Genomic DNA, 18,140 nt, shown 5'->3' with positions numbered 1-18,140 from the left:
TCTATTCACCTCACTGAATATTATCAGATATACTATGACCACCCAGTTCTGGATCTTGCAGAATCCACATTCAAAATTCTCGACAAATTAAACAAATTCTTGCCGTTTTTTAATCTGTCAGGGAGAATTATAAATTTCACAACCCACTTGTAGCTTAGAAATTGCTTGCTCAACTCTGCCATACTTCAGCACAACCACCAAAGCTCACACCCAGTGGCTTTTCTTGCCTCTATATTGAACTAACTATGCTTCTGGTCAGCTTTCTTCTTACAAAAAAAAAATCTTTCCCTGAATCTCAACTGAGAAATCCTGGATCATCCATGTTCAGTGACTTACATTAGGTCCCTGCTTTACATGCTTTTGCTTTACTTTTTTCCCCCCATTCATTTTAAACAATATTCTGTAGCTTTATCTCTTCCCTCTTCCGTCCTACAAAGTTTTGACATCTTGACACACATGCAATCTCTTTATTATTAACATTCACAGTTTCTGATGCCTCAGGCTTCAGTTCTGGAATTTCCTCCCTAAATTCTTCTCACACTTCCTCCACCTTTAAGGGAATTCATAATTATTTCACCAAGTTTTCGCCATCTATCTTATTGTTTGACATCATCCTTTAATTATGCTTGTGAAATCCTTGGGACTTTGAGTGACATGAAAGCCAACAAGTAAGTTTACCCTTATTGAAGAAGAAAAACACACAGCAAAAGTCAGTACCTTGCTACTGCTCTCAATTAAATCGCAGATTTGATCAAGAAAATGCTCTGCTTCACTTTTTTTTTTAAACTTTATTTATTCGATCAAAAAACAAATAATATATGACATGCAGCAATTAAACATAAACATGAATTTTTTTTTTAAATATAGAAAAAAAGAATTCCGCCCCCCCCCCCCCAATTCAGCCAACTCTCCTAAGGAGAGCCATAAAGAAAGAAAAATGAATACTAAAAAAGTTAAATATACATTTTAAAATCTAATCAATATAAATTGAAATGTAAATATTCTGAGTATAACAACCACTTATTTATCACGTGAAACACAAGTAATTTTTTCCATTATTAAACAATGTTTCATCTCATTATGCCATCTATTAATATCAATCATATTTGTATCTTTCCACGTACTAGCAATACATTTTTTCACTACGGATAAAGCTAAATATACAAAACCAAGCTGAAACTTATCTAATCCAAAACCTTTTTAATCTTATACAGGTATTCTAAAAAAGATTGAACTTTCTTCCAAAAAGATTGTATATGCATACATAACCAAACAACATGAAAAAAAGTTCCAACCGTATCACCACATCTAAAACACAAATCTGATTCATGAAAACCATACTTTTTAAATTTTTCAGGTGTGAAATATAAATGATGTAAAAAATTGTAATTAATCATTCCATAACATGCATTTACCAATCTAGTTACACTATCATAACAGATATCTAACCAATCATCTTCAGAAAAAATAAAACCAATATCCGCTTCCCATTTAATTTTAGATCTATTCCAACCCTTTTTATCCATACCATCCTGTAATATCCCTAACCCTAACCCAAACTACAGGGGAATCACGCTGCTCTCCATTGCAGGCAAAATCTTCGCTAGGATTCTCCTTAATAGACTAATACCTAGTGTCGCCGAAAAGGTCCTCCCAGAATCACAGTGTGGCTTTTGCACAAACAGAGGAACGACTGACATGGTCTTTGCCCTTAAACAGCTCCAAGAAAAATGCAGAGAACAAAACAAAGGACTCTACATCACCTTTGTTGACCTCATCAAAGCCTTCGACACCGTGAGCAGGAAAGGGCTTTGGCAAATACTAGAGTGCCACGGATGCCCCCCCCAAGTTCCACAACATGGTTATCCAACTGCATGAAAACCAACAAGGTCGGGTCAGATACAGCAATGAGCTCTCCGAACTCTTCTCTAATGATAACGGCGTGAAGCAAGGCTGCGTCCTCGCACCAACCCTCTTTACTATCTTCTTCAGCATGATGCTGAAACAAGCCATGAAAGACCTCAACAACGAATACGCTGTTTACATCCGGTACCGCTCGGATGGCAGTCTCTTCAATCTGAGGCGCCCGCAAGCTCACATCAAGACACAAGAACAACTTGTCCGTGAACTACTCTTTGCAGACGATGCCGCTTTAGTTGCCCATTCAGAGCCAGCTCTCCAGCGCATGATGTCCTGTTTTGCGGGAACTGCCAAAATGTTTGGCCTGGAAGTCAGCCTGAAGAAAACTGAGGTCCTCCATCAGCCAGCTCCCCACCATGACTACCAGCCCCCCCACATCTCCATCGGGCACACAGAACTCAAAACGGTCAATCAGTTTACCTACCTCGGCTGCACCATTTCATCTGATGCAAGGATCGACAACGAGATAGACAACAGACTCGCCAAGGCAAATAGCGCCTTTGGAAGACTACACAAAAGAGTCTGGAAAACCAACCACCTGAAGAAACACACAAAGATCAGCGTGTACAGAGCCTTTATCATACCCATGCTCCTGTTCGGCTCCGAATCATGGGTCCTCTACTGGCATCACCTACGCCTCCTAGAACGCTTCCATCAGTGCTGTCTCCGCTCCATCCTCAACATTCATTGGAGTGACTTCATCACCAACATCGAAGTACTCGAGCTGGCAGAGTCCGCAAGCATCGAATCCACACTGCTGAAGTCCCAATTGCGCTGGGTGGGTCACATCTCCAGAATGGAGGACCATCGCCTTCCCAAGATTGTGTTATATGGTGAGCTCTCCACTGGCCACCAAGATAGAGGTGCACAAAAGAAGAGGTACAAGGACTGTTTAAAGAAATCTCTTGGTGCCTGCCACATTGACCACCCCCAGTGGGCTGATATCACCTCAAACCGTGCATCTTGGCGCCTCACAGTTCGGCGGGCAGCAACCTCCTTTGAAGAAGACTGCAGAGCCCACCTCACTGACAAAAGACAAAGGAGGAAAAACCCAACACCCAACCCCAACCAACCAATTTGCAACCACTGCAACCATGCCTGCCTGTCCCGCATCGGACTTGTCAGTCACCAACGAGCCTGCAGAAGACATGCACATACCCCTCCATAAATCTTCGTCCGTGAAGCCAAGCCAAGCCTATAATATTTGATACATAGAAGAAATATAACCCTTCTCTGGTACCTTCATAAGAAGTCTCAAATTTAGTCATTTTGGGTAAAATCATATCTCTACCAAACATACATTTTACCAAAAATCAAATTTGATAATAAAGAAATAAAGAGTTCTCATCAATACCAAAACTCCTTAACCATTTTATTCAAATCTTGAAAAAAATGTTATCAAGTAAATACGGAATAGATTGAAACAAATATTGTATACGCGGAAAGATATTCATCTTAATTGTATTTATCCTACCCATTACATTAATAGGTAATTTAATCAAATCAGTTTTAATTTTTTTCATTAACGGAGCATAATTTAATTTATATAAAGATTGATAATTAACATTCAAAATTATACCCAGATATTTAATTCGATCAGTCCACTTCAAATTAATAATATTCTTATAAACTGAATAATCTCCTTCACTTACCAGTAATATTTCACTTTTTTTCCCAATTAACTTTATATCCAGAAAGACATCCATATTGTATTAAACATTCCTTCAAGTGCAAAAGTGACTGAGCTGGGTTTATTAAATACATCAATAAATTAATTTTATACTCCTCATCTAAAACTTTCATACCTTGTATCTGTGTATTTTGTCTTATCAGCTGTGCTAAAGGTTCAATCACTAACGCAAACAAAGCCGGTGATAAAGGACAACCTTGACGAGTTGATCGAGTTAACTTAAAGGATTCCAAAATCAAACCATTCGTCAATACTCTAGCTACCGGTTTACTATAGAGAGCCCTAATCCAACCAATAAAAAAACGACCAAACTTAAATTTCTCCAAAACTTTAAACAAAAAATTCCATTCAACTCCATCAAATGCTTTTTCTGCATCTAAGGATATCACCATCGGATGATCTGAGGATTGGCGAAATCTATTAATCAAACTAATCACGCGCAAAATGTTATCTGAAGCATATCTATTCTTTATAAAACCTGTTTGATCAATATGAATCAACTTGGGTAAAAATTTGGCCAATCTATTCGCTAATATTTTAGCTATTATTTTATAATCTACATGTTACAATGAAATTGGTCTATATGAAGATACTTTCAAAGGATCTCTATCTTTTTTAGGAATTACTGTAATTAAAGCACTAGAACAAGACTCAGGTAATTCATAATGTTCTCCAACTTGACTTAATACATCCCCAAACACTGTAGATAAATAATCATAAAAAATTTTATAAAATTCAACTGAAAATCCATCATCACCAGGCAATTTACCGTTCGGCATTTCCAGCATAGACATTTTAATTTCCGAATCAGTAAATGGTTCTTCTAACTCCTGTACATCTGCATCCTCTAATATCGGTAAATTCAACTGTGATAAAAAAAATATCAATCGATCTAGTGTCTTGTTTTCCTTCAGATGTATATAACTTTTTATAAAATGAATAAAATTCATCATTAATCTCACGAGGTTTATAAGTAATAAGAGAATTCCGTCTAACAACATTAATAGTCCTCGAAATCTGTTCTTTCTTTAATTGCCACGCCAGTACCTTATGTGCTTTCTCTCCCCATTCATAATACTGTTGTTTAGTCCTATTAATCACACATTCAAATTGATAAGATTGCAAAGTATTATATTCCAATTTCAACTTAGATAATTCTATTTTCTGATCTTCTGTAGCATCTTTCTGAAATTCCTTTTCTAACTCATTAATCTGTTTCTCTAATTCAAAACTCTGATTTAATCGATTCTTTTTTATTTTAGAAGTATAACTAATTATTTGTCCTCTCAAATAGGCTTTCATAGCATCCCATAATACAAACTTACTTTGAACAGAATTAGAATTTTCTTTCATAAAAAAGTAATTTGTTTTTTCAAAATATCAATAAATTCCCTATTTTTTAACAACATTGTATTAAACCTCCAATGATAAGCCATTTGAATTTTCTCAGAGGTTGCATACGTCTTGTCTTTCTTTCTTTGGCTTGGCTTCGCGGACGAAGATTTATGGAGAAGTAATGTCCACGTCAGCTGCGGGCTCGTTGGTGACTGACAAGTCCGATGTGGGACAGGCAGACACGGTTGCAGCGGTTGCAAGGGAAAATTGGTTGGTTGGGGTTGGATGTTGGGTTTTTCCTCCTTTGTCTTTTGTCAGTGAGGTGGGCTCTGCGGTCTTCTTCAAAGGAGGTTGCTGCCTGCCGAACTGTGAGGCGCCAAGATGCACGGTTTGAGGCGATATCAGCCCACTGGTGGTGATCAATGTGGCAGGCACCAAGAGATTTCAAAGAGTGATCTGAATTCACCCTACTTTTATATTCCACTTGTTGTATTTTCCCTTGTAAATGGGGGATACTAAAAAGAAGTCAATCCTCAAAAACGATTCATGTCTAGATGAATAAAAAGAGAAATCTTTCTCTGTCGAATTAAGATGTCTCCAAATATCTACTAAATTAAGATCTTTCATTAACACTTGGACCTGAATTGCCATCTTGGATTTCTTAACTTTCTTCGGAGATTTATCTAATAAAGGTTCCAAAACACAATTAAAATCACCACCAACTAAAATATTATCATTAGCCTGACCCAAACATAAAAATGCATCTGAAATAAATATTTTATCATCTGCATTTGGGGCATAAGTATTAAGTAAAGTCCAAAATTCACTAAAAATCATACAATACAATTTAAGAATACATCATGCCTTTTCCTCCATTGATTGTAATTCAAAAGATAAATTTTTATGTATCAAAATTGCTACACCTTTAGCTCTAGAATTAAATAAAGAAGAATATACATGTCCAACCCAGTCCCTCTTTAATTTCATGCTTTCCTTCACATTCAAATGTGTTTCTTGTAAAAAAGCATTAGCAATTTTCATTTTCTTAATATACACCAAGATCCTTAATCGGACTGTTTAATCCTTGAACTTTAAAAGTAGCAAACCTCAACTTTGACATACCTACTATTATTGCTAAATACCAATAATATCTTTATAGAAAAACTCAAATCAACGTATATAGGCCCTCAAATAGAAAAAAAAATCACAAATTAAAAACTAACTAAAATGAAAATTAAAAAATAAAAGAAAAGAAAAATAAAGAAAAAAAATCCCCCCCAAAAAAAACTACCAAAAGTAATCCTAAACAAAAATTGGGTGTGGGTCACCCACCAGTGGCTGATGACTAGTAAAGAACTTAGTGCAAATCTCTCCCTCCCCAGCCAAACAATCAATTATATCAAAATATCATAATAACAAAAAAAAGTAGAATAAGAAAATTCTTCTTTTCATACAAAAGATTCCAATCTCGGAGATCCCATTTCAGAAGGAGATAGACTCTTTCCATTCCCGTTTTTCCCATTTTTGCCATTTCTTCCGTTACCAGAACAACCAGATTTTTCTTTAGGAGATAATGGTGGACTACGTCTTGGTCCTCTTATATCTGGCAATGAATCAGCAAAAATCATTGCTTCATGTTCATTTTCAAAAAACCGAAATTGATAGTCTCCATAAAACACCTTCATCACTGCAGGGTAGCGAAAAGTAGACTTATAACCTTTACGCCACAAAACTTCTTTAACTGGATTGAATCGACGTCGACGTTGAATGACCTCTTGACTCAAATCAAGATTTTAAAAAACTCTGCTATTCTGAATCAATAACAGAGTTTGTCATTGACTTGCATTTTGCACTGCTAGTCGAAGTATTGCTTCTCTATCCGAATAACTCAAACATCGAATTATTACCGGTCTCGGTGGTTGACCAGCTGAGGGTGTTCTTCTTAAAGCTCTATGGACTCTTTCCAGTTCCAGTCCCCCAGAGAAAAATTCTTGCCCTAATATTTACGGGATCCAGTCTTTAAAGAAACGAAGAGAATCTTGTCCTTCTACACCAGGGGTGTCAAACTCAAATTCACAGAGGGCCAAAATTAAAAACTTGGACTAAGTCGAGGGCCGAACTAAATATTTATTGAAAATTTTCAACAACATCTGCATGTTTTCTCTTCTTTCAACATATGTAATGTTAAACTTTTTCTTATTAAAATAAATGTTTAATAATAGTTTTGGATAAACTCTTTCCAGAAGCATTAACAAATGAGAAATAAAATATTCAATAAATAATATTTCTCTATAGAGGATTTGTCAAATGTTGCTAGTGTGCTGTCGAATAGTAAAATCTGAGGGCTATTGAGAATGTGGGAGAATAACATGATTCCTGAAACAATCAAATGGGTGACTGATTGTGGGCATGAACTCTAGCAGGGTTATTTGCCATGCCCTTTTTCCATTGGTACAGATATCCTTTGATTTACACACTTTTCAAGTTTTATGCCTAATGAGCTTGTATCCAGGTGCAGGACCATTTTTAACCAGGAATATATTTATCACTGTGACATGAAACTATTGGAAGATCGTTTTATCCTGAGATTAAAGTTCATAATATTTACTCAGGCCTGTGTGCGGGAGGGCGGGGTTTGCGGGCGATCGGGTTGGACAACGACAGTGCGGGGGCATCGGCTCTCGCTGCAGGGCGGCATCTCGGCGGATCAGCGGCCCCGTCACCGTGAGGTGCGGATCGGCCTGCGGCAGGGAGGGGGAGTGGGCAACGGTCCTGGCGAGGTCAGGACCGAGGCCTCCGGTTCCGGGCGCTGGGAAGCGGCCTTGGCTTCCCCTGACACCGGCCAGGCCCCAAAACCAGAGTCCACGGTGAGACCCTGCAACGTAAACAGAGGAGGTGGGGGCGATTAGCAGGCTGACACCAATGCATTCTGGGATTTGTTGTATTACTGTGCATGGGCGGCCAGCGGGCCACCTCTCATACATTTTTGAAATGATCTTGCGGGCCAAATATAATTATATCGCGGGCCAGAGTTTGACATGTGTGTTCTACACCTTCTAGAAAACCAACAATTTTCACATTATTCCTTCTGCTTTGATTCTCCAAGTAGTCTATTTTTATTTCTAGCTCCTTCTCACGTTCTCCTAGTTCTATGACTGATTTTTCCACCTTCAACACTTTTTCTGTGTTAGAAGTCACTTGTTGTTTACAGTCCAAAAGAGCAGTCTGAATTTTTAAAATTCTTCATAAGATGCATTCACACGTGCTTTAACCATATTTAATTCTGAACTTATACCAGCATTCATTTGAACCATCTCATTCATTAAACATGTCAACATAGGTTGAATAACTGCATTTAATTGCATATATTGTGAATCCGTAAATCTCAACTCTGATCTCTCTGACATGGTGGCAGAACAAGGTAACTACAGCTCCTGCTGCAATTCAACAGAAGGCATTTTAAAAGATTTACTGCAGGTCTGGACTCCCAGTGACAGCACTCCGACTTCCTCAGGGAGTCGCCGCTGGACTCCCCCTTTATCTTGTTCACGAAGATAAGCAATTTCTTTAGATTGAAGTGCTACCTGATGCATTTCCAACAATGGAGTCGTCTTCCTGCTGTTGAAATCAAAAGGCTTTCCAAATCGGGGTCCACTTCTTGGGAACACGCACCTTCTTCCAGAGAATGGGTAATTCCAGCACCATCCTTCACTTGGTGAGTAATAGACTTTTTTTTCAGCTCCCACAGGCAGTCTTTGAGGTTTAGACAATTAAGAGATTGAGCCTGGGGCTGTATCAAGTCGTCTAGGCCCCAAATCTTCAGCACTTTGAAAATGTAACTTCTTCTGCACTTGAGGTTTAATCTTTTTACCATTAGTGGCCATAATAATTCCTTAATACTTTAAACTAAAATTTAAAAAATTTAAACTTGAAAACAAAAGAGTTAAAAAACAGGTACTTAAAAGTCTGGCCAGAGAGGTCGAGATTACACGTCTAGACTCTACGCCATCTTGCCACACCCCCTCCCCCACTCTGCTTCACTTTAACTCCACACCGAGCAGTATGTATTTTCTGCCTCTGATCGCCTCCTTTGGAACAAAATTGGCAGCAAACTTAAACATGCTTTTTGGCATCTGTAGCTAAACAATCCAACATTTTCATCCGATTCACTCTAGTTGATCAGAAAGTTACATTTGATAGAGGTCCATGAATCATTGTAAAATTAAACTCAAGAGGCAGCAACAGAATTAATCTGAGGCACAATGGAACAGATATAGGGGTTTCCTATAGTGACAAATCAAATTGGGATGAAACTAGAGCTAAAAATGCAATCTTGAACATTGAATATTTGTAACCAATACAATCAAAGATTCTGTTGGCCCTTAGATAACTGAAATATTCTGTGAAGATGTCAGAAGTTCAGAATCAAACTAATTTTCCTGATGAATAATTCTGCAATAACTTTAGAACATCAATTCAAATTTTCACAGAAAAAAAGATTCAAGAAATTACCAAGAAAACTAATACAAACAAACTAAAGATCAAACAATTGCAGCCAACTAGATTGTGACATTTGGATAACAGGATATTTGAAGGTCATTACACGAAGATGATTTTTTTACGTTGCCAGTAAGTGCTCACACCTAAAATAAAAACATTGAATTAGAAAATTTCCTGTAAGGCAACAAGAATGGGATCAGATGCTTTGCTTAAACAGAAATCAATAGGCTTGAAGAGGAAATCACTTCAATGACTGAAGTTGTGCATCCCACACTGAATGACTGTTGTTGGAGGTCAATCATCTAAATTCCAGGATGGAGTTCCTTAGGCTGATCTCCTGGGCTCAATCATCTTCAGATGCTTCATTTCTGAACTTTAACCACAGTCAGGTGGAGATGTTCTCTAATGTTCAATTCCATTTGCAAATCCTCAGCAAATGATGCAGCCCCTGCCTGCATGTATCAAGAACCAGATAAATTTCAAGCTTGAGCTGCTAAGTGTTGCATAATATTTGCACCACAAAAGAGGTAGAAAGACTATCGCATCAGCAAGAGAAAAATCTAACCTTAACAACCAAGAAAAATGAGAACAGCACAACTCGACCACAATTCCTGATTTGGAAATCTATCACTGGTGATTCATTATAGCTGCACCCAAATTCTGGAACTCTCAGTCCAATAGTACCTTCACCAGGTCTGCAGTGGTTGAAAGTGGCAGTTCATTATCATCTTCTCAAGAATAATTTAGGCAATAAATACTGGCCTTGTCAGTGACACACAGAACCAGAAAATGAATACATAACTACAAGTTCACTACATTTGCAATTTAAAATTTCTCCCTTTAAGTACAGATATAATTTTAATAAATTACCTGCTTTCCAAGCATCCAACCACCAGTGCAATTAAGTAGCTTGGTATCGGAACCTATGAGAAAATAATCATCATATTTTAGATATACATTTATTGTACTAATTTTAGAAATTGACAAATTTTTACTTTCTTTTTGTATTTTTATTGATTTTATACACAAACATGCACTTTAAAAATGATAAATTACATAGCTCAGCAAGTTCTAAAGGCATCTAGAGCGCATCTGCAATATATAACACAAACATATCTGATCATTTTAACATGGATAGATGTGTCTCTAAACCCCATCCCCTTACCATTGTTGTTTAGCTAAATAGAAGAAAAAAAGGAATGTATTTCTTTCCTGAAGTTAAACAGCAAAATACTAAAGTTTTGAAGTGGCCCACAGCCCGCACCTCAGGCTTACACCGGAAACTGGCATCAAACGCGGCAATTGGCAAGGCCTCGCACAGGCTGAGATGCCCGTTTCCATAGGCTGCTGGTGGAACTGGCTAACTTTCACTGGCGGATCGCAGGGCACCTAAATGGGGTCCGGATGCTGGAACCAACTAATCGGTGGCTGGCCTGCTCAAGCCATGCCCTGGTGGTGACAAGGCTGAGCTCACTATAAAAGGCAGAGCTGCCCCGAATAAACTCCATGACAAATACACTCTACTGGAGTGCTTGTCTTCTTTCCTCTGCAGGTTTTGAGCTACAGCCCAGGAGCTATAACCGTGAGCTATAACCTGGCTGTAGCAGTAGCGACCCCGCTACAGTGGTGACTTCAACTGATCTAAACAGCGTTTTGGACCTGACGATGGAGCAACAACCCAAGATCAACACCATGGCTTTGAAACTGCCCTGTTTCTGGACCACCCAACCACGGGTGTGGTTCCAGCAAGCCGAGGCGTAGTTCAGCTACGAAAGATCTCAGAGGATGACACAAGCTACTACTATGTGGTCAGCGCCCTCGACCAGGACACGGCAGCCTGGATTATCAATTTCCTCCGAAACAAGGAAGGTATGTAGCCATCAAAGAGCTACTAACCCGGACTTTCAGGCTCTCAAAGTGCAAGTGTGCTGTCCGTCTGCTGCATATCGACGGTTTGGAGGTCAGGGCCCTATCCACCTTCATGAGTGACATGCTCACTCTCTGCGATGGGCACACCTCCTGCCCTCTGTTCAAGCAAATATTCCTGGAGAGGCTGCCCAAGGAGGAGTGGCGAAGAGGGACACCTGCACTTCAAATGACCAGGTGATGACACCACGTCAACAACGCCTGGCCATGAGGAACACTGACTGGCCATCCAACCGACCATCCGACTGACCAACCAGACACCCCACCGGTAAGCTGTACTGTTATCATCAACGGTGGGGCTCCGATGCCTGGCGATGCTGCTCCCCCTGCACGTTCCAGGGAAACGCCCAGGCTGGCCGTCGTTGAAGGCTGTGACAACCAAAGAACTGCATAGCCTCCTACATATCCAGGACGCTTCTTAGTGGACACTAGGGCACAATTCAGTGTCATCCCCCCACCAGCTTCAAGGCTCACTGCAGCAAAATGGGCCAAGAACTCTGAGCGGCAAACGGCTCCAGTATCTGAACTTTTGGTACCCATTCCATGCCCCTCTGTTTCAGACATCGCTGGTTCACCTGGACATTCACCGTGGCAGCCATGCACCAACCACTTTTAGGTGCCATCTTCCTGAGGGCCCACTCCCTCCTAGTGGTCATCAAGGGCCGTCAACTGGAACGTTCAATCGTTCTCCCTCAATGGCACCAAGCTCACCAACCCCCCAGGTGCACTTGGTGAGTACTGCCACCAACGAAAATTTGTCAGGATCCTGACGGATTTCCCCACCATCACCACACCTCTCTTCCGTTCGGCAGAACCCAAACATGGATTGAGGCACAGATCATGACTGAGGCCTCTCCGCTCCATGCCAGGGCGCATCACCTCCCCCCTGTAAAATTTAGCTTGGTTAGTGATGAGTTTTTTAAAAATGGAGGAACTGGGCATCATGCGGTGCTCTAATAGCCCCTGGGCTTCACTCCTGCACATGGTTCCCAAGTCAGCGGGTGGCCACCGTTTCCAACAGGTATCCTGTGCCCCATATTCAAACTTTATTGCGAACTTACAAGAGGGCATGGATATTTTCAAAGGTGAACCTCATCAGAGGCTACCACCAGATCCCGGTTCACCCAGATGATATCCCAAAGACGGCCATCATAACCCCCTTTGGATTGTTTGAATTCCTCCGCATGCCGTTCGGGTTAAAATCCTGGGTCAGACTTTCCAGAGGTTGATGGACGTGGTGGGCTGGGACCTGCCCTTTGCACTAGTCTACTTTGATGACATTCTAATTGCCAGCCACACCCGCACCAAGCACGCCGCCCACTTACGACAACTGTTCTCCAAGCTAAGTGATTTTGGCCTCACCATCCACCCAGCCAAATGCCAATTTGGCTAAGAGACTATCGACTTCCTGGGCCATCAAATCGATCATCACGGGGCCAGACCGTTGCCAGCGAAGGTGGAGGCTATCCACTCTTTCCCCATGCCTTCAACGGTGAAAGGGCTACAGGAGTTTGCAGGTATGGCCAACTTTTATCACTAGTTCATACTTGCAGTGGCCACGCAACATGAGACCACTCTTTCCCCTCATGACAGAGCCCAAATAAAAACTTACAATGGACCCAAGAGGCCACTAAGGCCTACCAGGTCACTAAGAACGCTCTAGCCAACGCCACCCTCCTCGTGCACCCCAGAACAGATACCCCTACTGCCCTCACCACAGACGCCTCCGGCATAGCAATCAGAGGATGTCAGCTCGTTGATGGACATTGGCAATTGCTGGCCTTTTTCAGTAAACACCTCAAGCCACCAGAGCTCAAGTACAGTGCCTTTGACAGAGAACTGTTAAGCTTATACCTGGCAATTCGGCACTTTCGATACTTCCTGGAGAGCAGGAAATTGAAAATTTACACGGAACACAAACCCCTTACATTCTCCTTCCATAATGTGTCTGACCCGTGGTCAGTCAGGCAACAGCAGAACCTATCTTACATCTCTGATTTTACTATAGACTTTGAGCATATAGCTGGTAAATCCAACATGGTGGCTGACGCCCTAACCCGTCCAGCTATCTTGGCTGCACACGGCCCTACCCCTGGCATCGACTACGCGACCATGGCAGAAGCACATCAAAAAGACCCTAACATTCCAATGTACCGGACAGCGCTCACCGCCTTACATCTGGAGGACATCCAGATTGCCCCCGGCAATTGCACGTTGCTCTGCGACACCTCAACGGGTAAACCTCGCCCTGTTGTTCCAGTCGCATGGAGGAGGCAAGTATTCGACTCAGTTCATAACTTGGCTCACTTCGCTATCAGGATTACAGGTATGTCTGGCATGGCCTCCGCAAAGAGGTTGTGCTATGGGCCAGGACTTGTACTCATCGCCAGTCGTCCAAAATTCAGATGCACACCAAGGTCCCCCACAAACATTTGAGCCCTCTGGCTCAGCTACATGCACGTTGACATTGTGGGGCCCCTACCTGTGTCCAGAGGCATACGCTACATCCTCACACTGACCAGATGACCCGAGGTGATGCCACTATTGGAGGTTTCCACAGAGGAATGCGCACTGACCCTACTCAAAACTTGGGTAGCGTGTTACAGAGTCCCCAAACACCTCACTTCAGACAGGGGGCCTAATTCACTTCTAGTCTGTGCCTTAGCCCACACCTTGGGGACCCAACTCCACCACACCATGGTGTACCACCCACAGGCCAACAGGTTGGTGGAGAGGATCCACAGATACCTCAAGGTGGGTTTAATGGCAAGGCTGACTGGACCTAACTGGGCTGATGAGCTTCCCTGGGTCCTCTTGGGAATTCAAGGCACACCCAAGGAGGACCTCGAGGCATCCTCCGGTGAGTTGCTCTACGGCACACGCTGGTCACACCGGGCGAATTTGTAATGACCCCTGAAGGCTTAGGGGAGCCCCCAGCAACCATACTGTCCTGGCTTCGTGGGCGCCTAGGCACCCTAGCCCCCACCAAGCTCAGACCCATATGTACATCCCCAAAGACTTGGCGGATTGTAAATATGTACTTGTTCAGCACGGTGCACACTGGCCACCTCTCCAGAGGCCTTACAAGGGGCTATACCATCTCAGAAGCTCCTCCTGTGTTCTGGACATTAGTGGCAGAGAGGAGACTTTTATCATCAACTGGTTGAAACTGGCCTACTTAGACTCTGACCAGCCCATCACCCATCTGAACCCACGGAGCAGAGGTCAGCCTCCTAAGAACTCTGCCCCGATTGCTGGTTCTGGGGGGGGGGGGTCGTGTAGAGGCCCACAGCCCGCACCTCGGGCCAACACTGGAAATGGCCGTCGAACGCAGTGACCAGCAAGACCTCACACAGGCTGAAATGCCTGCTTCCATAGACTGCCGGTTGAATAGTGAAACTGGATAACCACCACCAGCAGATCGCAGGGGTCCCAATTGAGGCCTGGATGCTGGAACCGACCAGCCAACTCAAGCCACGCCCTGGTAGTGATGCAGCAGAGCTCACTATAAAAGGCAGAGGTTCCCCTGAATAAACTCAGTGTCCAATACTCTCTACTGGCGTGCGTGTCTTCTTTCCTCTGCAAGTTTCGAGCTACAGCCCAAGAGCTATAACCGTGAAATATAACCTGGCTGTAGCAGTAGCGACCCCACTACAGTTTAGGATTTCTATTATGCCTAAGAGTTGTGGAAAAGATTCAAGAATGCTCCCCATAACATTTGAGTTAATAATTGAATAACAAATGTTACAGAGTTCTGTGTTGTGTATTGGCCTATGTGTTGTGTGGTTTTATGTTAAAAAGTAACTGTTTGGCTTAGAAAGTCAAGGTGAAGGAGGACTGCTGAGAGAGTGGGAGACGGACTGAGCATGTGCAAAAAATGATCTAAAAATTTCTGGACTTGGACAATAAACCACCACTGAGGGTGCTGTGGAGTGGAAGAAGGCCTAGAGCATGAGTCATGGTCTGGAGGATAGTTTAGAATGTTGGGACTTCAAAAAGGATGAACATTCCGAAGGCAGCCAGAAGGATCCGGACCAAGCCAGTGGTTCCTCTCTCTGCAAGCAACAAAAGATAACTTCGAATTTTCTGCTTTCTCTCTCTCTCTCAAAGATCTTTTGGCTTCAGTTCACCAAACTGAATTTTGTTTATGATCTTTGCTTCAGTTGAGATCGAAGTTTTGTAAGTCTTGTGTGTTTAGTGTCAAGTTGGCAAGTTTTTCTGTAGGGGCTAGTTGAAAGTGTAGCTTAGACTTTAATTACATATGTTACATTTAGGCTGAGGAACTTATTAGTTTTACACTGTTATAGAGATTTGCATAGTAACCAGTCAGATCCTGTTTTAGACTATTCAAATAAATGGGTGGAATTTTAATTAAAGTTTTAATTTTAATTAAAGTTTGAAGGTGAATTTTTTGTTCATCTTTACCCCTGTGTGATATGCCTTCTTTGTGGTTGCTGGTTTGATCTTGTAACACAAATTTTTTCTAGACTTAAACAGGACATAATGTCCCTTAGCCATTGAGCATAGGTAGGCAAGGCAGCAACTGTGGCTAAGAGAGAGGCAAAAGACCGAACTTAACATTTGATTAGAGTTCAAAGAAATTCATCCTCTCTTGTGCCAAAAATATTTAATTTAATTTAGGATAAAGTTTGAAACATCTTTTGAGTCTAGGACATGACCAAAACATGTGGATGAGAGAAGTCTCTCTCCTTTTATATTTATCACAGAAAGTGTCTATATCTGAATAAATAGGAGCTGATTTAATTTTAGACATACAACTATAAACAACTTTAAATTGTAACAAATCCTGTTCGCAGGCATTTTTAATTTTAACTAAGGGAGCATGTCTTAAACCTTCCAACTTATCATAAATAATGGATATTAGACATTTGTGAGAAAGTTGTAAACTAAAAAAAAAATCAATAATGTTCACATTAGGTGCCCAAGGGAAATTAGGTATCTGGGGTGAAAGAAAAAGCCCGATTTGTAAGTATCTGAAAAAATGAGTATTTGGTAAATTGAACTTTTCAGAAATCTGTTCAAATGATGCCAAATTGTTGTCAATAAAAAGATATTTGAAACGTTCAATACCCAATCTGTACCAATCAGAAAAAGCAAAATCATGTAAAGAAGGTTGAAAAAGATGATTGGATAGAATAAGACTTGAAAGAGAAAAACTGTGAAATCTAAAATGTTTTCTGAGCTGCACCCAGACTCTCAGAGTTTGCCTGACAACAGAATTGGCAATTGATTTATTTAAAGAAAAAGGGAGTGAGAATCCGAGAAGTGCTGAGATGGAAACGTTTTTAGCAAAATTCAACTCCATTGCTATCCATACTGGATGTTTCATTTGGTTATGAAAATGTAACCAAACCAAAAGGTTATGTATATTGACTGGCCAATAATAAAATCTGAAATTAGTAGTAATAAGTTAAAGTTTGATCTTTTTATTATATTTAAAGAAAATTAAAAGCAACTTTTGTTTAAGTAACTATTTGTCTTGGTGAATTTCTATTGCTGCTGGGTTTTGGAGTCCTCTGGGCTCATAACATTCATATAAATCAGGACTTTTTTTAAAAAACTTGAACACATGCTTGATCTATTTGTTTAATTTGATTAACTAATTCTAATCTCTCTTCAGTGGCCTTCCTTTTTATATTCGTGGTATAAGAAGTGATCTGTCCCTGAGAAAAGCTTTCAAAACATCACAAACAATCAAACTGGAAGTTTCTAACAAAGTATTTGTATTAAAGAAAAAAGTTATCTGCTCCTCCATAAATTTCACAAGATTATTATAATGATAGCAAAATTGAATTGAAATGCCAGTGTCTTTTTATTTGAGGGAGGCCAGGGAGGGTCATGAATAATACAACAGGGGCTTGATCTGACATTACCACACTCTGATAATCACAAAAATGTGTCAGTGAGATCAATTGATTAAAGTGAGAAAATAGTCAGTTCTAGAAGAAGTATGACAGTGTGAAAAGAAAAAAATACTCTCCCCTATTTGGATACAGAAAACGTCAACATCAGAGATACCATAATCTGATAAGAAAGAATTAATTAATGAAGCGGATTTACTCATTGTGACAGGGTTAGGGGTTGAACAGTCTAAAACAGGATCTAACCAACAATTAAAATCCCCACCCAGCACTACATTAGGGGCATACACATAAACAATAGCAAAAATCACCATTTTATTGTACAATTTCCATGAAACAATAATATAGCGACCACTTGTATACGATTCAATACTATGATGGACAAAAGGTAGATTAATCAAAATTAAGAATCGACACTATCTGGCTTTAGCTTGAAATGAAGATTAAAAATACTCCTCCTGCTCCTTGTAAAGATTAAAATTTTGTATTTGATTCATAGTTATGCCTATCCCTTTAAGAAAGGATTGTTTGTGGTGTTACCATAGTGACTATGAAATCATATGTCATAATATCCGAGGAGACCGAGAGCTTCATTTCATACTTTGAAGATTCATGAGAGACATCAGCTCGAGATACTTTTCTTTGAATTCATCTTATTTTGTCTTAATTTTTTCTATTTATTCTTATATCTGTTTAAAGTTGAATATTGTTATATCATTATACTTATGAAAATCTCAATGCAAAGTTATGCAAAATGTTTATCTTCTTTATTAACAAATTAAAGCTACTTAAAGCTGCAGCTACAAAGTTTGGTTTATTGAATTAATAAGATAGTAATTCAGAATTGACCTCACGTTTCCTTGAAGATGACATTTTGAAATTGGGAA

General features: G+C 40.5%; 1 protein-coding gene across 4 annotated transcripts in view; it reads right to left on the bottom strand.

Annotated features, from left to right (window-relative positions):
* Positions 1-18,140, bottom strand: part of lta4h (leukotriene A4 hydrolase) — a 127,450-nt gene that overhangs the window by 57,829 nt on the left and 51,481 nt on the right. For all 4 annotated transcript variants that reach the window (XM_069909136.1, XM_069909137.1, XM_069909139.1 and 1 more), the window contains exon 6: positions 10,316-10,368. In XM_069909136.1, coding sequence (XP_069765237.1) covers positions 10,316-10,368 — 53 coding nt within the window. The remainder of the gene's footprint in view (positions 1-10,315; positions 10,369-18,140) is intronic.

The sequence above is a fragment of the Narcine bancroftii genome, chromosome 13, assembly GCF_036971445.1.
Source record: "Narcine bancroftii isolate sNarBan1 chromosome 13, sNarBan1.hap1, whole genome shotgun sequence".
Classification (NCBI taxonomy): Eukaryota; Metazoa; Chordata; class Chondrichthyes; order Torpediniformes; family Narcinidae; genus Narcine; species Narcine bancroftii.
Note: the sequence above shows the minus strand (reverse complement) of the source record. Positions and strands in the feature narration are given on the sequence as shown.